This window comes from Pleurodeles waltl, chromosome 6 (genome assembly GCF_031143425.1).
Source record: "Pleurodeles waltl isolate 20211129_DDA chromosome 6, aPleWal1.hap1.20221129, whole genome shotgun sequence".
NCBI classification, from domain to species: domain Eukaryota; kingdom Metazoa; phylum Chordata; class Amphibia; order Caudata; family Salamandridae; genus Pleurodeles; species Pleurodeles waltl.
In genome coordinates, this window is record NC_090445.1 from 1,066,796,093 (window position 1) to 1,066,819,176 (window position 23,084).

The 23,084-nt window shown below is 43.1% G+C and overlaps 1 protein-coding gene across 7 annotated transcripts in view; it reads left to right on the top strand.

Moving 5' to 3' along the window:
• The window catches only part of HSPG2 (heparan sulfate proteoglycan 2), a 933,800-nt gene that overhangs the window by 469,742 nt on the left and 440,974 nt on the right, over window positions 1-23,084 (top strand). For all 7 annotated transcript variants that reach the window (XM_069240056.1, XM_069240057.1, XM_069240060.1 and 4 more), the window contains exons 36-43: window positions 3,794-3,874; window positions 5,353-5,583; window positions 8,988-9,101; window positions 10,079-10,206; window positions 10,295-10,381; window positions 11,422-11,480; window positions 15,608-15,772; window positions 17,157-17,267. In XM_069240056.1, coding sequence (XP_069096157.1) covers window positions 3,794-3,874; window positions 5,353-5,583; window positions 8,988-9,101; window positions 10,079-10,206; window positions 10,295-10,381; window positions 11,422-11,480; window positions 15,608-15,772; window positions 17,157-17,267 — 976 coding nt within the window. The remainder of the gene's footprint in view (window positions 1-3,793; window positions 3,875-5,352; window positions 5,584-8,987; window positions 9,102-10,078; window positions 10,207-10,294; window positions 10,382-11,421; window positions 11,481-15,607; window positions 15,773-17,156; window positions 17,268-23,084) is intronic.

Below are 23,084 nucleotides of genomic sequence, written 5' to 3' on the forward strand. Positions count from 1 at the left end.
CATATCCCTAGGTGTCTCCTTGTGTTCCAGACAACAGCGGCAATCTTCCTTATGGCCCTCCATTGGTCCATACGGGGCTCCCATATGCATCTGCAGATCCAAACTGCCCTTACCCCAACCCCCCTTCCCACACTTCCCTTCCCCCAAATATCATAGGCCAGCAGGCTTCTCTGCCCTTTCGTGGTCAGGGACGTGGATACAACAGAGGATTTGTAACGCACACCCAGTATACTGTGCAGTCACCTCCACCACCACATCACCATGACAACCTCCAGCTGCTGCAGCATCTAGAATGCCTTAGTTGGTCATCAGCACAGTAAACCCATCGCATTGGTGGCAGGATCAGGGACAACTGCTCAAATAGCAAAGAATAACCTCCAACAAGTGAGTCCTGCAAATCATGCAGCAGGTTTATGCCCTTCCGTTTCTGGAAACCTCCGCTTTCTTGCCACATTCCTCAAAATGGCTTGCCTTGGACCATCTCTTCTTGCTCTTTCAGGAATTGCAGGCTCTGCTGGCCAAAGGAGCCATAGAAACGGTGCCAGCATCACAAGTAAGGCATGGTTGTTTTCACACTTCTGGTGCAGAAAAAGAATGGAGGCTTGTGTCCTATCCTAGATCTGTCATTAGCTACCTCCAGACTGCGGCAAAGTTCCTCATCTTTGGGATTAACTACCAACATACCAAAGTCACACATGGCTCCGTCTCAGATGCTCCCATTCATCTGAGCCATTCTGGATACAGTTCGGTTTGTGCCTTTCCCTAAGCAAGCAAAATCCAGGACAGTCAGGCTATGGTCTCGATCTTTCAGCCTTGGTCCTGGATTTCAGTGAAGTCGACGCTGAGGATGTTGGGAGTGCAATCCTGCTGGTCAAATACGCGGGGTACCATATGCAGGCTCTGCAATGGCATCTGAAGGCTCAATGGGCAGAATGACGGGACCTTTCTGATCACCTCCTAATTTTGGAGGAGACTGCAAAATATCTGCAGTGGTGGTTGCTGGACTGCAGTATGGTTGATCATCAGACCTATATCCCTTCCTCAGCCAGCTCTGACAGTGGGGACCCAATGTGCACCCTCTGGGTTGGGGTGGCCATCTGGAAGAGGTGGAGAGCAAAGGCCTCTGGTCTAAGGCAGAGTCCTTTCTTCATATCAACCTTCTGTAGCTGAGGTCCAGCCGCTTGGCATTGAAAGCCTTTTTTGCATCCTTCAAAGAGAGACTGGTACAGGTACTCACAGACTATAGCACTGCCATGTGGTACTGAAGCACACAGAGCTGGATGGGGTCACAGACCTTCTGCCAGAAAACCCTGTGCCTCTGGAAATGATAGGACCACCAAGGAAATTTCTTAATGGTGATTCACCTGACAGGATTGTTGAATGCCAGGGATAGAAGCTTAGCGTGCAGCATTTAGCGGCTCACAAGTGGAATTTTCACCTATAGGTGGGGCAAGGTCTCTTCTGTGGATGGGGAGAACTTTGGCTTGATCTGTTTGCAGTTGCAGAGAACCTGTAATGGCACATCTTGGCGTTGGAAGTTCCATGGTGCTCGCAGAACCTGGAAGACTGGTAGGAGCAATACGTTTTTCCTCTAAGGAGCTCCCAGAGTGCATGGAATCATGCCACCACCAATACTGGCGTCCGAATTGATTGATGATTCCGACATGTTTGATACCAAACATGCCTAGGTTTGGAGTTACCATTATGTAACTGGACCATAGGTAGTGACCTATTGCCAGTAGATAGCTAAAATGGATTCCTCACACTTAGGAAGTCCAGGGAATGGGAACTGGAGTTCGTAGGGGCACAGCTGCTCCTTCTGGGGTGTTCACACACAGGTACCTGCACCTTTCCCTTAGGGCTGGAAGGGCTTGCCAGAGGGGTGACTTACAGTGACCTGCTGTAGTGACCAGCAGTGAAAGGGTGCATGTACCTTTTCATGCAGGCTGCAAATGGCAGCCCTGCACAGACAGTTTGCATGGGCTCCCATGGGTGGCATAATGCATGCTGCGGCCCATGGTTGGGGGGACCACTGGTGTACCAGTACCCTGGGCACCCGGTACCATATACTAGGGACTTATAGGGGTACCCCAGTATGCCAACTGTGGGGTGTAAAGGGTACCAAGGCAACCAGGTTTAGAGGAGAGAGCACAATCAGCTGGGTCCTGGTTAGCAGGATCCCAGTGAAAAAAGTCTAAGCACACGGACAACAGACGAAAAATCGGGGTAACGATGCCAAAAAGAGGGACTTTCCCCAGTAATGAACTCTGGAGCTTGGCAGCTTGTACTGAGAAAGCAATGCCTCTGTTCTGCTCCTTAGTAAACCTGCCGTACCACTTTCTTCTCAGACAAACTGGTTTCAAGGACACAGGCATCTTTCTAGACTAAGATTGTGATGCTGTTCCACGTCTGTCAAAACCTATCCTTGCTTATGTTCTATGCTCTGTCTCACCCATCTAAGGAGGAGGAGAGACTCCTCCATTTAGAGCCCAAGTGAGCTCTAAGTTTGTATACTGATTGTACAGAAGCACACCCTTTGGAGGAGCATCTGATTGTGAGGTTCACTGGAGGGAGAAAAAAAAAGCCACAGCTGTGCAGAAAAAAAACACCTGCAGCTGAATTGTGTTTTGTAGTATGATTTGCTGTGTTGGCCGGAAAGCAGTCTCTGGAAGAACTACTTGCTCATTCTACCTGGGCCAAAGCCCGTACCACTGCATTAGCACTCAGAGACCCTCTCCTGGACGTTTTCCGGGTAGCTAGGTAGGTGTTGCTTCATACGTTCATAAGGCACTAATGTCTGGGCAGTCACATTTGCCTAGAGGAACGTTTTGTCCACTTAATTCTCCAGGGCTTTCTGGTTCAAGTCCATTCACAGTCCCACCTCAGAATAGGTACTGCTGTGGTATCTATTCAAAAGGTGAAGAAATTGCGGGTAAAAGTTAATCAGAAAAAATGTTACTTTCCTTTAGAAGCACTCTTTCTTGTAGACTATCTAGCCACTGATTCCTCACTTCCCCTCCCATACTCCCTGTTCTGTAATTGGATTCTATCCATTAATAAGATGTCATGTGTAGGAATCTGCACACTGGTCACAACTAATTTGCTATTGGAGATTTGCATCTGGGGAGGTGCACCTCCTTTGAAAGCAACTGATGTCTGGGCACGGAAATGACACCTATGTTGGCTCTGCACATCCTTTCCGGAGCAGAACAGTGTCAGTGTGGAGCTGCACAGTGGCACTGGTGCACATTGATACTGCTGAAAAGTTTCCAGATCCAGTCTGACACCTGGAGATTATTCAAAAGCTGGGAAATCTGGAGATAGATAAAGTCTCTGCTAGAAAGATTGGTACCCAAGGTAAGTAACTTGTTCTAAGCAATTTTTAAAATGCATTCCTACGAAGCCCAAGAAAAAATCTATCTTAATTTTGAGGTTTTCAGTGGAAAAAGATGACAGAACCGAATAACGTAAGCATTGTATTTCATAGTGTAAAACCAAACTTAAAGTACAGATTAAACTGAGTGACTGAAAGGCCTTGTTTCATGTGTAGTTCATGAAGAAAGCTTGAGTAGAAATTCTAAAGTAAATGGCATAGTGCCTAAATGTCTGAAGGCGGGAAGGCATATTGAGTGCTGTTAAAGGAGCAACTCGGTCTTATTCATCTACATTTGAATGGTATTGTACATGTGATTTGAGTGTTGATGTAGATCAAGAATCTGTCTACAGAGAGCCCTCTGATAGTCTGACCCAGTCAACTACACTATCAGCACTCTTTAATTTCCCTCTCTTACAGGGCAATGACATAATGCTGGTGGCCTTCCAGCCTGAGCTACGGCCTAGAGAACCCAGGAACTTTGAAATAACTTTCAGAGAGGTAAGGAATCCTATAGTGTGTTAAAAGCCTTTTGTTTACCACTAACTATCCTGTTTAATGCCTCACTAAGAAGCTACTCTTCGTGTTGGTTTTCATTTAGTTATCCCAGTTTCTCATGTGAAGGATTCCCATTTAAATGTACTGCTCACAGGTTATCACACCCATGTAATCTATGTTGCCTTTCCATCAAATGTGTTAATGAACATAACCACTGCTGCATAAGTGGCACCTGCTAGTTAGCCGGCAGATAGCATTAGCTAATATGTAAGTGGGTGCTTGTGATTTGGGCGAGACCCAAAAGAGGGGAAATCATTGGATGAGGAGAAAGTAACAAGTAAGAGCGAGAGTAGATGATACAGTAACCAGATACTGATTTTTCCAAAGGTGCCATAACCAGGGCCACTGAAATTGAGTGGTACTGGAGGCCCAAAGTATGCCACGGTGTGGACTAAATTATGTGCCAAGAAGAGGCAGATTATGTGGCAGTGTGTGGCACATTCAGTGGCAGTATTTTGCTATTTGTCATTTTAACATACGTTAATACTGTCAGGACAAAAGGTGCACCTTCTTAGTGTCAGTTTAACAGCTATTTTCACATGAAATGTGAAGCAGTAACCACCGCCAAGGGTCCACCACTGTGCAGCACTGTTGCTCTTTTTATTGCCAACATCTGGTCCATTTGAGCCAGAAGAAACTTTGTGTTGTAATTTGCAGGTTGGTTATGCAGCAAATAGTGGAGTATTTGCTGCATCTATATATCCATAATTATGTGTAAAACTGTGGAATCGCATAGTTATTTTATCCCTGGTAATACCCTGCTCGTTCGCCTACTCCCATGGTTCAGTTAAGAATGTTTGTCTTCATTATAAAAACACAACCGACACTCCATGAACTTCAGGTTAGGTGAGATCGCAAGATGGGTATAGTGTTGCAATATAATATTGGAAAGCTAGTATAGGTAGAGAAGCAGAGGGGAAAAAGCAACCAGGAAACAGATGGCACACTGCAAGTAACCTTAAATGTTTAAATGGAAATAGAATGAGTTTCTCCTTAAAACAAAAAAATCTCAAAATGTCATCTTTGAAAAGGAATTGATTGGACTCTCATAATGTATAGTTTGAACTAGGAAAGTGCATGCAAGATTGAAAATATAATAAATAAGATATTGGTTTTCCATCAGTCAGGGATGATAAATAGCCATGAAAGTATATCTAATAGTTTACAGGATGCTCTAAGATTGTCAAATGTTAAACTGACAAAAATCGTCCTTCTCATGTTTGAAATGTGAATGAATTCTAATGCAGAGTTCATAGACACGTCTGTACACTGATTTTTGGCAGACGCAATGATTGACTACCAAATTACATTGGATCTTTCAGAACCCAGTACTTTCTTTTCTGGCTTGAAAACCTTCAGTTTGCTTCCCATTGTGTGTGGTGCACACTTTTCATACTAACCCTTTTTATCCTCCTGCCTAGCAATATTGGAAGCGGCCTGATGGGCAGCCGGCCACGCGAGAGCACCTAATGATGGTCTTGGCTGATCTAGATGAGATTCTGATACGTGCCACCTATTCTTCAGATATGATTTCTGCCAGCATCACTGGTGTGAGCATGGAGGTTGCAGTACCATCTTACACCAACCTGGATCGGGCTATTGAGGTAGAGCAGTGTCAATGTCCACCTGGTTACAGTGGGCTCTCCTGCCAGGTGAGTTATTCGTCTTTCTTGTAAACTACTCTTATTCCTTAGTAATCAAGATTAAAGTGTGCATTGCACTCCTTCCTAGTATCAGCCATCTAGCTTTCATGCTTTGGAATTATCTAAATAAAAGCAAGTGCTTTCTAGATCCACAAAGGGGTGCACCTGGTCTGTGGATGGAAATAGGAGGAGTGTGAAGTGTGGATATATATTCTACAGCTTGTGCACCGCTCCTGATATGAAGCTCTTAGCGTACTGCCACTGCCTAGTTAGATGTGATTTCTTATTGAATAGGTTGATTTGTATGGTCTCATTACCTTGAGTTAAGAAGGCTAGGTGTTCCCCTGGTGGTAGTTGTAGGTAGACTCCTCCCCATCCAACCCATCTTCACTAATTACAGCCTGTGCGAAGTTCTCAGCTTAGTACGGTTAACATATGGGACTAGCAAGTTTTTCCCCTCCTCTTCTCCTCCACAGTGGCACATAATAAATACTAGGTGTCAGCCACTAGATCCTCAAAGTGCCTAACACGGTGCCCCTGTAAATGATCCATTTCATTTGAGATGTTTTAGGGTTGGTCAGCAAATGGTGTGATGCCTATTGGTAATATTTTTAGGGTGGGGATGATGCTTTCTCTGGTAGACTTCAGCACTTTCAGCTTTTTAAATAGAGCTATTAGGCTTTTTTGTAGACTGCTATTAGACTCCTATATGTAAGTTAGGTGAGGGGGGACATGTACACATTTACCTCCAACTTGTTGGTGGGAAAACCAGAGGATTTAGGCATCAGTGAAATATTTTAAGTATATTTTTGGAACAAGGAAACCATCAATCTACTTGGAAAATGTATGTAACACTCTAATTTGGTTTTGGGGTAACTAGGGTGGTTACTTTCACTTTGGGAAAGCATTAACCAATTGAGGTTTGATTATTAGTACTGGTAGGTGATGAGGTCTTTCTAAAGTTGGGAGACACATTACCATTGATGGGTTGTGACTTTGTTGAGAATGATAAATTTGGGATCGCTAGTCTTTGGTTCCAAAGAAGGAATGAAGGGGCCTGAAATTGAACAAAAACGTGTTTGTGAAATAGTTAATGGTTGCTCCACCTCATGCCAAATCCTACTTTTGGAGTGAGGTATTTGAAGTATCCTACAACACCTTACAATTTTGTAATGCCCATTCATCATTGACCACGGAGTATTCCCATTGACGTATTAGTTTTCAAAAAAGCTAATGCTCAAATGGAACATGCAGCTGAAAGACAGTAGGGACGTCCTGACAGTAGTTTGGACAGGGGACATCACATCAGATGAGCACAATTAATAAAGAATGGGAAGCTATAATAGCTGTCCTGACTCATTGTAGTTCACTGCAATTCTAGAGGCCATGGTTAGTGATGAAAAGGCATGTATAGATCCCACCAGGCGCATCCCCGGAGTGATGTGTCCCCAGTGGAGGTATGTTTACTTGCTTTTCCTTGTATAAACCTGTTCAATTAACATTCAGGTGACACTTCTTGCTCCTATATGGCAAGTGTGAACCTATTTAAAGCCGAACTGCTATTATGAGCCTGGTCAGAGGTCATATTTTGAATGCTCTACTGACAAATGGCTTGTCCTTACTCCTAAAGAATATGCAGTGTTCCTGGCAGATCCTATCTTGGAGAAAGCCTCATTCTATGACTAATCAAAGCTTGTGCTGCCTATTTACAAGTATTGGACCATAAGATTGTAATAAAGCACTTTAATAACTTTTTACCAATGCTGCGCAATGTCAGCAGCCGGGTTTGGAGCTGGGCTGGAGGGAGAGGACGTAGGGTGGGGGAGGGTGAGAGGTGAGGCTGCGGATGGAACACTAAGCAATTGATTAACTCAGAAGACATGCTTTTAGGGAAATTGTAGCCCATATCAAGATGGGATTCACTCAAATCACTGAACAGGGTGATATTGTCTGAATCGTCAAGTCTATTTCACAGAGACCCCTTTGCCCGTTGGTCTGTAGGGGGAAAATGCACTTTGTCTTATGGTTCATATACGTTAGGGTAAGATGTTGCTCTCTGAATCTGCTCCATATATGGGATGTCCTGATGCTATGAGAGAAATCCAATCTTGGGACCATCAACTCTGAATTCCTTGGAGGTGTGATGAGATAGCAACCAATGGTAGGCATGGCATAAACACCCCTCCCAGTTATTTTTTCATACTTAAATTGTGTTTTGCTCAGATTCAGATTTGTGCCAGTGTGGGAGTTTGGACTAAGATGCAGCTTTAAAAGCGTGTCCTTAAATTCAGAGTTGGAGTCATGGAAACAACAACTACCACTTTTTGTTATACTGTTTGGGAGAGTGATTGCTACATGCAGATGGTTGTGGTATATAAAAGAAGCCACATTCCCTTTCAGCCTACTGATGAGTGCACAGTAAGCTTTGCAGTTAACTGATCATCACTTTAAAGGTAGGAGAAAAGAGTTTTATGCATAAGCCAGGTCAATAGTCGCTGAAGTAGATGGCTAGAATTCTATCAATTACTGGAGATGAGCTTTACAGTTTGAAAGGTTTGTGATTTTTCATATTTTTACTTTTTAATGAGGGGATGGAACATTGTGATGAACTGTATTGACTTTTGCTGATTTGTTGCATTCTGTTATTCTGACTAGACTATGTAGTGTATTTATTGGTGTTTTCTGTGTTTGTCATTACTACTACTTTTCCAAAGAGTCTAGCTGAATGTTTGTTTTAGTCTTTGAGAAACATTCTCTGCTTTTCATAAACATCATATTGTTTCTCTTCCTTTTAGGCATGTGCTTGAACCACTTCCATTTTGGGATATACTTGATTATAGTGGGGACAGATTTTGCTTTGATGCTCAGCTGCATAGAATGAGCTAATCCACTATCACAAGGGCCTTCTATCAAGGTCCTCTTTCTGTTAAGATAAACTAGAAGATGAAATAATGAATTCCAAAGATTGGCCATGTTTTGGTAACTGAAGTTTAAAGTTGATTGATCAAGTAAACCAAAACACATATCTTGGAGTGTTTTGTTTTGGGATTGGACTACTTGCTGTCTGGATTCACTGTGAAAAAATAAAATCTCAGCATAAACGCTGAACTCTGCATTCTGTTTTAGTCTTTTCATGGTTCGATAGTACATTGCTATAGACATGTTTTGCAAGTTCAATTGGATTACTTAGCGTGATGGTATTTGAAGTTGCTGACTTTGGTTCCTTTTTATCACATGTTTTTTATTTGCCCAGGAGACGCTGATATTTTCTTTCCTTTTTTTGTTTTTGCCGAACCGTTCAGAATGTCACATGAAGGTTAATTTCAGAATTTAAGTGTGGTTTTGGGGGGATTTGATATTATATTGGTCAAAGAATGGCACCACAAACATAAACCTTTGCTCCTCTGTTTCAGGATTGTGCTGTGGGCTTCACCCGCACAGGAGGCGGACTCTATCTGGGTCATTGCGAAATGTGTGAGTGCAACGGGCACTCAGAGTCTTGCCACCCAGAGACAGGTGCTTGTTCGGTAAGAAGCCAGATATACTTTTATCACCATTCTAGATGGAGAGGAGACCGAAAATGGGTCCTGTGAATTATGGAAGAATTCAAAGAATACATTCCTGACTTGATAACGGTTCACTCCTAACATGGAGCAGCTTGAAAGCTTTTGGTGCCATTGTGTTTCGGTCTAGAGTCTTGCATTACCAAGCCACATCTGAATGGGTCTGAATTCTAGTATCCCAGGACAAGAAATGTACATGGAGTCTGACTGAAAATTCAGCTTAAGGAGCATGGCATATGGATTATGAGCCACTTTTAAAACTACTGCACATATCTAAATGAGAACCAAGATGGTACTGACATAAATGCATTTTCATATTTTTAGTGCCCTTCCAGAGATGAACTTGTTGTTTCTATCCTTTTTTTTTCTTTCTTTTATTTTATCTCTGCAAGCTGTCTCGACATGAAAACTGGGACAAAATGGTTATTAGCACTTCGTTACTTTTTCAACTCCCAGTAAACGTGTATACATGTTGGCAAAGTATCAGATTTGGCAAGTGGAGAGATTGGAAGTTTCCTGAGCTTGCTGGTGCTTCTAAAATCTAGCATTGCTGGAAAGTGGCTGACACAGACTCTTCCATATTTTCTAATGTCCCAGCTTTTTGAGAAATGTGCTGATTTCTCTGTAGCAAAACCTAACTCTGAAAGTGGTGGTAATTTAATTTCTGGTCATCTCTGGGTAACTTCAGGCCCAAGTACTTTAATGCGAACCACCATTAACAAAGATTCTTAATGAGTGTAAAACACAAGTTGAAGTAAGTCAGAAAATTGCTGGAACATACATAGTCATTGTAATACATTACTTTGACTGTAGCATTTCAGGATAAAATGCCAGTGAATGGGCCACAGATGCTAGAGCCCTGGTCCTTTGAGCATCTTGTTGCAGTGCTATCATAAATGATAAAAATGTGATGGTGATTTTCTTTTGCTCTCTTCCGGTAGAACTGCTTGCACAACACTGTGGGTGAGTTCTGTGACCAGTGCGCTCCTGGCTACTATGGTGATGCAACAGCTGGGACTCCAGAAGACTGCCAGCCCTGTGCCTGCCCCTTGACTGACCCTGAGAACCAGTAAGCATTATGCTCACTAGAATGTTTTGGCCAATCCCATGCTGCCATGTGCATGGTGAGTTTAAACTCTGCTTTTTCTTGTGTCCAGGTTCTCCCGGACGTGTGAGAGTCTTGGTGCCGAAGGGTACCGTTGCACTGCTTGCCAACCAGGTTACACTGGGCAATACTGTGAGCGGTGAGTAAAGTACACCTAGGTCTCATATGTTCAATTGGTAGATTAATTACAAAGTTAGAACTGTATGACTACAGATGTGTTGCGGCCAAGGAACATGTAAAATCAGTCTAATACCAGTACATTGTTCTCAGGTCAACTGTGACTCATGCCTCATAAGAATTCAGTTTAAGGACTCTCCATAAATGGCATTTCCGATGCTAGGTTGTCCAGCTGCAATCACTGTCATTTAAGGGGGTGATGGAGGTAAACTTTCTAATTCTCTCACAAACATAACCCCCCCCCACCCCCACCCACCCCCACCCCCAATGCTTGAAATCTACCCACCTGGGAATTAGATTTTAGAAGTTTATTTTGGTGGATGGTTGGCATCTGAACATTATACCCTTAGGTTACACAGTTTTAACTAATACTTGATGAAAGATAATATTTGTTTCTCTCCTTCTCAGAGATTGACATTTACTTTTCATCCCCTCCTGGCATTTTCTAGATACTTGTATTCAAGTTTATTTTACAGTTAAGTTTCTGGCCCTGGAAGAGAGAATTTGAAGCTTATTAACCACTGTGGTTGGCTCACCTCCAGGGGTGGCAGAAAATGTGGAGGGTTAGCAATAATATGTAGAACACCCATGCAGGAAATATTACCCAGAATTGGTCTTGCCTACTTGTTAGTTATATTTCGAATTGTATCACTGCCTCACAGTAGGTATTTAGGCACAGTTATTTTCTCCTTTTATAATGATCAAGGGCATTTAGGGCATATAAACAGTCAGCTCAGAATGTTGATTTCCTAGGTTACATGAATGTTTGTATTTAACCACACTCATCTCCACCTTAATACATAACTTACATTCTACTACATAACAGTTTGAGTAATTACATTCACTTGTGACTTTCAGAGTTGTTCTCTACAGTGTCCTGGAGCATCTTACGGGCAAATGCGGAGGAAGTAGATAGTTCTATTAACCTCTGCATGTTTTTACCCCATATGTGTTATAGTCTAACCATTTACATATTTACTTCTGTATATTAATCTCTGACAGGTGTGCTCCGGGATACTCCGGGAACCCTAACATTCGGGGCCAGAAATGTGTGCCTTCAGGTAAGTGGAACAAGAATTGCATTTCCAAAGAAAACATGTACCTAGCTACACAGTTCAGCCACAATGAAGGCCCCTCTACTGATGCAAGGATGTTGTATTTACAGAATCATTTAAGGAGTATGACAATGAATTAGGTACAGTATCTGTGACACAAAATGAGGAGGACATATATATTCAGTGTGCTAGGCTTTGTGGGCAGTACTGCCAGGTGATCTGCAAATGCTGGCTTCCTATCACAGTCTTATCAGGTTTTTCAAGCATCTTCATTCTGTAGCATTGTGCCAGGGCAATGGCAGACACACTGTTCCGTTCCTGGCTTGGGTGTTAGGGACTTTTTCCCTTACTCCCTTACCCTTTGGGACCACTACCCAACAACATGATGTTCAGGCACCCCTAGAAAATGGCCTTTTGTTACAAGCCTTTAACTTAAGGTATGGTATAGTCCAGCCAGCTTCGCTGTAGTCAACCATATATAGAGATATTCTATGACCTTACTAGTTTCTGCTATCATCCAGTATAATGCAGTTTTTTTTTTAAATCCCTTAAAAGTAAAGGTGGTCTATTTTCCAAAGGTCTTGAGGTGATCTTTTCCATCTGGGGTGGTGCATATGGAAGAAGTGACATGTTTTGTTTGTGGAGAGAAAAAAAGATGGTGGTATTTTTGTGTTGAATTTTCAATCAATTTTTCATGTGCCTGTGAGACACAAGCATATTGCTATACTTAACTAATAATGTCTTGATATGTAAAGCTAACCAGGGTATATTATTTCAGTACTATCCACCAAGCCATATCTCTTTTATTCATCCAGTCAGTCCCCATTAATAGCGTCCCTGGAATGCTAGAGTTTCATTTGCTTTTGCTTTCAGGGTCATTGCTATGTTCCTCGAGTGGATAGCATGTATGAGATTGTAAAAGCAAGCTTAAAAATATGTATTATCCTAATGATTTTATCATTAGTGAAGCTCATATCAATATTTGACCATGTTATAATGTCATCTTCTACATGTTCTGTGTGTGTGTGCGCTGTCCAAAACAGAAATAATGCAAGATATGCAACCTTGCAAATTGGAAGTACAATACACATTTAAAGCCAGGCTTATTTTCTTTTCCAATAATTTGTCTTCATAGTCCGTATTCAAGGGGACAAAAAAAGACTCTTTCCAATGTTAATAGTTGTTTAGAAAGTATTTCAAAAATATAACATGGCACAAGAAATATTCTCACAAGAATGAGTCTATGTTGCCACTAACCCCACATTCTGATATATATTCCTCACCTTGTGAATGTCCCCAGAATGGATCCGGGAGATTTTTACAGTAACGCTCTCACATGGCGGTAGATGGCATTGTGCAGCTGCATGCCACCTCGTAAGTGCTGTCTTGGCCCTAGAGCTCACTTGATCAAATTTTGTCATGCCTGAATTAATTTTTTCCAGTGTGCGAGGGATATGCCCTCTCTAAAAACAATATGGTACAAACAATGTAAGGACTGCCACAAGCAAGTGTCAGTGATAGACCACCATGAGATCTGTCTCTTGTGTCTGACCTTCAGACATGACCCGAAGTCATGTGTCAAATGCTCAAGACGAGCCTGAAGTCCATCCGCGACCACAAAGCAAAGCTTTACACTGCGAAGCACTGTCAGAAGTAAAAGAAGGCCCAATATAGATCGAAGTTGGAAGTATGGATGAGCTTCTGCTTCCAAGGCCTATCTTGTGGATGATTACCCTCCGGATCAAGGTCTTCAAGTATGTCAAAGTTTTGAAGCATAAAAAGTCGAAGCACAGCTCTACTTTGTCCTGCTTCCACCATGAGGAGCCGCACAACACCTCTGATACCTCTAGACTGCATACTCTGCGTTAGACCTGGGAACCGATTCTGACCGTTGTTACCATTGCCTCAATTTCCCAGGTCTAGCAAAGGTGCAGCAACTCGTAGAATTCAAGGATGCACGTACACAATTTTCAGTATCTGCAAAGGTCCCACTGGGGAGCTTTAGGCATAAGGCTCCAAGGTGGCCTACAAACAGCCAGCCACTAGAGGGTCCATCCCAGACACCGACTGTGTCACTCCACTGTGCACTGAAGTTGGCCCGAATTTGGGCATGACGCCAGACCCCACACCTCTTACGGCACCACAATCCATGACACCCCAAACCCAAAACACATGAATGATTGTGGTGATGATGATAGTAGTAATTTATATGACAAGAAGAACCTATTTTTGAACTTTTGCCTACCCAAGAATCTGCCTCCTTTGTCACTGTCATTAAGAAAGCAGCAGGGTTGCTAGCCCTCACATTAACTACTACTTAGGTAATTTGTCCTCACTGCAGTGCTCCATCAAGTGTGACCGGACCCAAGTCATCCTAGTGGCTCCAGACTGGGCAAAGTGTGGCATCTAGAAGTTCTGATCATGCGCATCTGTCCTCCAATCCAGCTGCCCCTTCGAGAGGACCTCTTGTTGCATCACCAAAACAAGGTGCTGCACGCAAGCCTGCACTACCTAATCTCCATGTGTGGGACCAGGAGCAGCATCAGTTGATGGTTTCAATCTTCCTCTCGAGGTGGTTGGTGTCATACTGGAAACCAGGTTTCCCCCTACCAAAACTGTTTATGCGGAAAGGACTCTAGGAGAAATGTGTGTGGTGTTCCTCCCAAAACATACAGGCACAGTTAATTGACATTCTGTTATTTTGTCTTTCTTTAGCCCAGTAGGGCCTTGCTGTGGCAACAGTTATGGTTCTCAGCCCTCTTGCTTTCTTCTGCCTGATCAGCCATCTCTTTTCAGATCACCGTTTGTGATACATTTCTTGAGAGGGCTGATACATTTGTGCAGACCAACACCATTTGTGTTGCAGCAGTGGGATCTTAAATTAGTTCTCTCCTTTCTCATGCACCTCATTTGAACAGATGCATAGCTGTTTCCTGTATCTTATGACCTTGAAAGCAGCATTCCTCACTGTTGTTACCTCAGTGTGCCATATGAGCAAACTACAATCTATTTAACAGCCATATTCAGACTTCTACTCTGACAAACTAGTTCTTCGGACAAAAGCTGTCTTTCTCCTGGTAAGTTGTCACGCCCAACCACATAGGGAAGGCCCTGAGTTTCTAAATTGACTGCACCAGGGAAAATCTGGTAGATAGTCCGGTATTTGTGGGTTTCCCTGGTGGAGAAGAGGGCAATCTCCAGATGTAATTGTATTGTCCATCCACGAAGCAGTCCAAGAAGCAGTCTTCCTAATGTTTGCCCACTCATTTCACCAGAGCAAAGGCTCCTATCACTGCCCTGGTGCATAGTATGGCAGTCTTGGACATCTGCCAGGCTGCTATGTGGCTATCAGTCCATACATTCACATAGTACTACTGCCTGGATAGCCAGGTCTGGTGAGAAGGGCATTTTGCTGGTCTTTTGTGCAGGATTTCCTTGACAAAGCCATTTCAGAGATTACACCACCTTCAGAACCAACGCAGTGCTGCCTGATGCCACCTACACATGCAGAAAGGAGTCGCTGTTTAAATCTTGTGGGTCCAGTCTGGCACCTGATAGTGTTCACAAGGAAAGGTATCTGCAGTTATTTACCTTCAGTAACACACTTTCTGGTTGATAATCTTCGTCCCTGATCTACCCTCCTCCCCGTTCTGTGGAATGGATCCATTAATTCCATAGTAATAAGATCCCAATCTAGAGATCTGCACACAGGCACAATCTGATTTCAGAGGGCTCTGCCTGCAAAGGTGCAAATGGAGATCAGAAAGAAACAGACGCCAGCGTGTGGTGCAAACATACATTTCAGTTTGTCAAGAGCTTAATATTCTATACCATTGTTGCTAATCTCATATTATTCGGATTGCACATCTGTTACTCTCATTACATGGAGACAATAGAGATTGCCTTAGAATAACATCTATGATTACACATTCACACCATGGACATCAAGGCTACCCCTTGAGATTGAAGAGTATAGACATTTGATGGCAAGTGTTAAAACACATTGCACAATATGATAGTTCAACCCTTGATATAAACTGTTATTAGCTTGTAGATTCTTAAAACAAGCCGTGAACCTGCATAAAAAGTGCAGGTTTTGTGTTTTTCACCTTGTTGTTTTCCTTTTTCTGCAGATCGAGCTCCTTTCATCGTTCAGGTTCATCCTCCGAAAGCCACAGTCTTCCCTGGTGGGGAGGTATCTCTACGCTGCCATGTGAGTGGGAGTCCACCATACTACTTTTACTGGTCACGTGAGGATGGTCGCCCTGTGCCTAGCAATGCCCAGCCTAGAGCCAGAGGTACGTAGCCACGGGGTGCTTTAAATCTATCATGGAACTGGATTCTTCTCAACCGTGGGAATATTGTCGAATCGTGGGCACATCACCTTATACCCTCTTTCATACAGCTCTTGGCACCAACCAGAATAGAGTTTCATTAACATGGAAAAAAATGGCTGCACTACAGCATCTCATCAGAAATCCTAGCTGGTCTTCCTTAACTACAGATGTTTCTTTAGTATAGAAATAATCTCCCCCATACTTTGCTTCCTCCTGAGCTCTGTCCCTCCAGTCTGCTGACCCCACTCCAGCACCTCTTCAATCCAACCCTTGCTCAATAACACACACAATTTCTGCTACATGTCTTACAATTTCTTTCAACTCTACCTAGTTTTTGCTACATCATTTAACATGTTCTTGTCATATTGATATAATTTACTGCTCCACCACACAACGCCGCTTTCCCGACCCTCCCAACCCTTCCACCTCAAGCATAGGTCAGTGAGCCATCCTTCCATCTTCACTCTGCCCTGCTGCCTTTTGATTATTCTTGTTGTGCCTTGCCCCAAAGGTCTGTGCTGAAGTTGCTTAATCCACATGCACTCTTTCTTCCCCGGTCTCTGTAGCTCTCAACAGTATTTCTATTTCTCTGCACCCTCTCTGCCACCTTATTCTTTTTATATATCCCTCCCATGGTATTTCACACCAGTCTTTCTATCCACAAACATACTCTCACATTTAGAATTTCTTTCTGCATCACACTGCCCCCGTATGCTTACGTCTCCATTATGAGAAAGTGGTTTATCAGTTGAAGCCGGTGGTAACCCTCTGTAAGTAATAGTGGCACTATTCCTTACTAGGTCTAGTTAGGTTTCACTAACTTAACCCTGGAATTACCTAGAGGGCTCTTGTGGACCATAAATCAACAATATTTCTTCCTATTGGTACACAACTGACCTAATGACTGTGTACAAGTATTTCTAATTACATTCAACAAGTTTAAACCATATTATTAATAATGTTTCATGTCATCCCAGTTGTTTTGTATGTTCATGTACATATATGTAAACCTCAAAATAGAGAGTTTTTCATATTAACCACTCTATTATGTAGCTTCTTTGTTACCTATTCACATAAAAGCACATATATTCTCAATAATAGACAAACTTTTTCATGTTTGTTTTTTTCTGTAATCCGTGTCCCTGTCCTATAAACACTAAACTGGGTGCTGAGTGTGGGTTCTCGATATGGCATTAGACCTACACTCCACTAGTTAATGTATCTTTCAACTCACCATTAAGGTATGTCTCTCTGTTAACATGGGTTTGCTATATCCGCCATTTATTGTCATTTTTGTGTGAAGAATGCTGAGAACCTAAGGGTATCTGTTTTCCACTCTCTCTAGGTGAAGAGCTTCACTTCCGTAGTATCCAGCCATCTGATGCCGGTGTCTACATCTGTACCTGCCGCAATCTGCAGAGCGCCAATACCAGCCGGGCTGAGCTCATCGTGGCAGGCAAGCCATGACTTGACACATTGACCCATTCTGCTAATTATCTGCTTTGTCTCATCCTCCACATACCCATTCACCAACAGTGTTACTTCACCCACCACTACTACTGCCACCATCACTATTACTTCTACCACCACTAGTGAAGTTGTTTACTATAGAGATGTATCTCAGACTTGAAAGTGAAGGAACCACAGGATGAAACTTTGAAATAACCGAGTCTGTCATTACAGTAGGTTCTTTGTATCTTGAGCCCTTTACCACCATTCTTGTCCTGGAATCTGTTTTCAACTAGAAGATTAGAATCTGTGATAACCCTCTTTAATAATCGACGTTCCTTGCAGCATAGTCCAATGGGACACTAACATGGTTGTTCCGGCCCAAAACATGAACATTTTTCAACAGTCAAGGATTAATCACCACTTTCTAAGTCCTTGAACACATTTGTAATAGGTCACTGCAAACTCAGTATGATCAACTCAACCTACAGGATTGCATGGGTCTTGTGCATTTGTATTATGGCAAAACATGAAGTGTGCTTTGAAAGGCAGGGATTTCGTTACTTTGCAGTGTTACCAGGCAGTGGAGTTTCCCAGATACTAAATCTACCCATTGAGTTGCTCGTTTGAGCCACTGCGTGAACTGAGAGGCAAAGGAGTCCTGCAAGGATGTATATTTGCACTGTGGACATATCAGCATGGTGCACTAATATAATATAGTTAGATAAAATGAATTGCTTCCTACAGTCTTCTTCTAAGGTCAAAGGGAATCTTGAAATCTTTTGTGTTTAATTAGGGGTAGCCAGGAATAACATCTGCTCCCCCTGGATGACAGTTTGGTAACCCTGGCGATGCCCATGGTCTCTGGGGGTCACGGAGGCAGTGACAGTAGCAGAAAGAAAGCAAGGGTGCATGAGCCTCTGGGTTGATTGTACCGATTGCCATACTTTAAAAGCACATAGGAGGCTCTTGAGTAGCAAGGGGTCAGCCCTGTGATGTCATCCACATCAAAGGTTACATCACACCTAGCGATGTCACAGGGAGGAACATCTTGTGAGAGATGATACATAATTAAAATACTACTATCATTTAGGGATAAGCTTTTCTTTTTAAATATATAGGTATGATGTGTTAAAACATTATGGATTTGTATTTGATAATTTTTATGTGTAGAAGATACTTGTAAGAAAATGCACTGAAATTAGGGGTTAGGGGTTAGATATATGATTTAGGAATACCAGCTAGTATAGTGTTTCTTCTGTCAATATGCCAGAGGGCTCATGATTGTACTATTGATCTGAAGTCTTATGTGGAATGGAGGTCAAATTCTTAATTTGTGCAACAAACATTTATTTAGGTTTACAAGTTATCATAGCTGTCGTATATACTCTGCTTCAGTTTAAAGCGTATGCCATTGATGAACCACTTTTGAATGAGTTTGAGTTATGAACAGTTACAAGCAAAATTAAACTCAGGAGCTTGTTGAATGAGCACCATAAGGCAGTCAGGAAATACAAACTAAAGTGCCACCAGGTACATATCCAGGAACCAATGAATAGTACCAAACCTAAGAAAATTGGTGAGCCAGTGTATAAAAACATTTAAATGGAAGTATAGAGAAATGTTTTTTTTTTTTTTTAGAGGGGCAATAGAAGGAAACACAAGTGAAAGACATGGTCCGAACCACACTGAGATGATAGGAACTATTTATTGGAAGGTAAGGGTGTAATGTTGTAGTTGGACTCTTGCTCTAGGCAAGACTCCTGGTGTAGGGAAACCAGCACTTTTGTTTGTAGGCGACTAGGCCAATCCTACAACAAGTCGCAACTGTCAGCCCAAACCTCCTGGCTCACAAGCAGTGCCTCACCAAAAACCCAACTTGTAAAAGGTGATTTGTGGTAACCTTTACGCATGGACTCGAGTGCAACATCTCAGGGGAGTCCTGGTTAAACGGAGATTACCCTTTTCTTACACGAGCAACAAGTTTCAGTCGCACACAGGCAATAAAAGAGATGCAGTAAAGATTTCAATAGGTTTTATGAACAAGACTGCAATCTCCTGTAATGATCGGGATAATGAACAATGCAAGAAACAGAACTGTAAAAACAAGAGTTGTGAATATAAAGACCCTCACCATCTTGTAATAACATGAGATGTGAAATAGGCCTTAATACCCTAGCATAGAGGACCTAATTGCTAACTTAAAGAGAGCTGGGTGTGATGAACCTAATCTGCCAGTACCCTGTCCATGAGAAGAGCCCCCAACCCTCATTACCTTGGAATGAGGTCTCTAGATCAGACTCGGCAGGAACACTAAGGCTGGGTCTGCCTCAAGGCGGCGTGTAGCATAGATAGCGTTGATGGCATCTGGTAAGAATCTTTCTGAAAACCTTGTCTGCATGAGATGTATTTATACAGATCTTGTAGGTCCCCTGACACAGGTATGTTCCCAAACATTAGATAAAAAGGCATGCTTGTGGCGGCAATTACATAAACAATTCCCTCCAAAAGTATATTATGTTCCTGTCACATGTAAGTGGGAAAGAACATGATGTGAATACTTACGTATATCACTTGTCTTTGACGCTGATAGTGACACCTTCATAGAGTGGCACTGCTAATGTGAAATCAAAATGTCTTCCTAACTGTAAACATAGCAGCCATCTTGGAAGAAATCATTAAATAAATACGCTAAAGCAGAGTAGGCTAAGTAGATTAAAAGTCACAAGGTGACGGGGCACAGGTCTGCAAGCCAGAAGGCTAAGCTGTCTCCTAGTTACAAATAAAACTAAATAGGATCCACTACAGTAGTGTTCCTGAAAAAGTGGCATGGTTACCACTTTGAGAAAACCCAGTGCAGATCAGAAACTATTCACATCTAGGTATTGCTTTATACTTTCCTATATTCTGTTAGGTCCAGTTACTCAGTGATGTCATGTAGTATTAAATATCAGGGGTTCATTATTGCATTGCCTTTTGATGTTCAGATTTACTCGTAATTGACAAAGTAAAATCATAATGCCGCTGTTTAAAAAGCAAAGCAAAAAATAGAGCAAAATGTAGAAATCTAAGGTTTTCTTGAAGAGGTAGAGAGGCCATAATAAAATACTCATACATTGGTTACTGGGTACATAATTTGTTTGCTATTGCAACTGAACCTTTATGGACATTGTCTTTTGTCAGAAGATAGTAATTGCATAGGCCACTTTCTTACGCTTGCTGCTCCAATAGTTGATTGTCCCTGTCATGGTACTAGCACATGCATTTTTAAGGGTCTTAATACAAAGACAGTACCATATTGTGACATTGACAGCTAAAAGTGTTGCAGATAGCAGAAGCCTTCTGGCTCAGCTCTCACAGGCTGTTTCCTGAATGGTATCCTTTTCAAAAGTTCAAAATTGAGCCACTGATTGATAGTTGCGGATTGTGCAATTTCCTGTTCCAAGTACTTGAAGGGGCTGAATTCCAACCATAGCAGTACAAGGCTGGTATGATCCTGTAAAGAGATCTGAAACACATGATTTGCCTGCCATTGTTTGGGCCATTTCAGTCACTAGTGACTGTCATGGAGCGGTTAATATTCTTCATTTACGGTATTGTAGATTGCCCCACATTTGACCCATGTTTTCTAACATAATATTAGCATGTTTATTTTGCTACAGTATATTACCCCTGGGGTATTAGGTTAGGTCCCATGGAGCAGTGTACCAGGATGCATTTAGGTTTGGTTATTTAAAAGTGATTATCTGAGTTAGATCTGTGGAATGGAAATCTTCACCTTCCTCCCTTTAGCAACAGGAACTGCAGAACCTCATCTCTGATAGAGACTTATAGCCGCAGATTTCTTACCTTAGAATTTTCCCCAGGGTCAGACTGGATCTGAATTTATTTTCGTGAAGAGGATGTCTACCTGCCAGTAGGTTGCGTCATTCGACTCCAAGTGGTGTTGTCTGCATCGTCTACGCCAGCAGTGAGTGTGTGGTGTCAATATAGGTGCCATCCCATCGCAGCTTGGATGCAGTAAGAGCTACCCTTTAGTGATTTTTTGACTAAACCTTTTTTGGCTTTTGGTGTGGCAGAATGCTATAAAAAAAAAAAAGGCCGGCTTCAAGCCTTGCAGCACCTGTTACTAATTGGTGATGGACCTGCACCTTGTATGCCTTTGGTGCCTCGAGCATGACCAAAAGTACTGTGCTGATTGCATGCCATGAACCCGAAGGCTTTGAGGGAAAGATTCCTCAAGCTCCTGGTGGCTTGACTTGAGAGGAAGGTCCTGGGAGCATTTTGTTAACTCGTTGCACTTGAAGTCTTCGGGCTGCTTGGGTAACTCTCACTATCATCAGAAGTTGTCATCAAAGATGTCTTCAACTTCACCCCGTCTGTCGAGACGGTGGAGCATCAACATTTGAGGCCTGGCTCTGTGGTAGAGCCATGCCTGCGCCATCTCCACCCCTCCCCAAGTTTCTGGGAGCTGGAGCAATCCCTGTTCAGTTAAGAGTTATGAGGTCATGTGCCTCATATTTTGGGGACCCATTTTCATCAGCGTGCCTTCTGGCCCTGAGGCTTTGGAAGGGGCCCCTTCTGGTTCTGCGCCTGTGGCTCCGGCCCCATCACCAATCAAATCCCTAGGATACATTCCTGAGTCTGGACCGACATCAGCCATGCCATCACAACCTGGTCCAGGCTAATGGAGGAGTACCTGTTCCTTCTCCGCCAGGAAGAGTCAGCTCTCTTGGCTGAGGGAAGTGACAGTTCTCTTGGCTAAGGGATCCATAGACGCCAGAAATAGGTCATGGCTGCTATTCCCGATACATTCTGGCACCTAAGAAGGACTGAGGCCTTTGCCCTATCCTAGACCTGGCCATCTCAGTTTCTTCTTCAAGAAGTTGTTCAAGATGCTCCTGCGACCTCGGGTTCTGTCTGCCTTTGGGCCGGGAGACTGGATGGTAGCGTTGGACTTGCAGGACGTATACTTTCATATTCTCATCTGCCCACAGCGGTTACCTGCAGTTAACAGTGGGTCATGAGGACTCTCAGTTCACTGTGCTCCCCTTTGGCCTTACCAGCACCCCTCGGGTGTTTACCAAGGTGATGGCAGTGGTTGCAGCTCATCTGCAGGGATCAGGAACTCCAGTCTGCCCTTATCTCGACAACTGGCTGTTGAAGGCAGGCTGGGTCCAGACTGTCTTCTCACACCTCAAGGCTATGACAAACCTCCTGCATTCTCCCGGGTTCACTATTAACGTGCATAGTCACACCTGGCTCCGACCCAGATGCTCCCTTTCATTGGAGCTATTCTGGACATAGTGCAGTTCCTGGCTTGTCCTCCTGAACGATGAGTACAGGATATTCAGGCTATGGTACCAATGTTACATCCTCTATCCTAGATTTTGGTGAGAATGACTCTGAGGCTGCTGGGACTCATGGCCTCCTGCATCCTGCTGGCATGTGAGGGCTCTGCAGTAGGACCTGAAGTTCCAGTGGGCACAGCATCTGGGGAATCTCCCTGACATGATCTAGAAGGGAACTGCAAAAGAACTGCAGTGGTGGCTAACAAACCGTGATTGGGTCAGTGGCAGACATCTCTCCCCATCCAGACCTGGCAGTAATGACATGCGTCACTCCTGGGATGGGGTGGCCATCCTGGAGAGGTGGAGATCGAAGGAGTCTGATCTCCAGTGACTTCCGGAGCCGATTGGCAAAATGCTTCTATCCTCCAGTAAGGGAAGGCTGGTTCAGGTGTTCACTGACAACACCACCACCATGTGGTACTGCAACAAACAGGGCAGTGTTGGGTCATGGACCCTTTGTCAAGAGCCTGTGC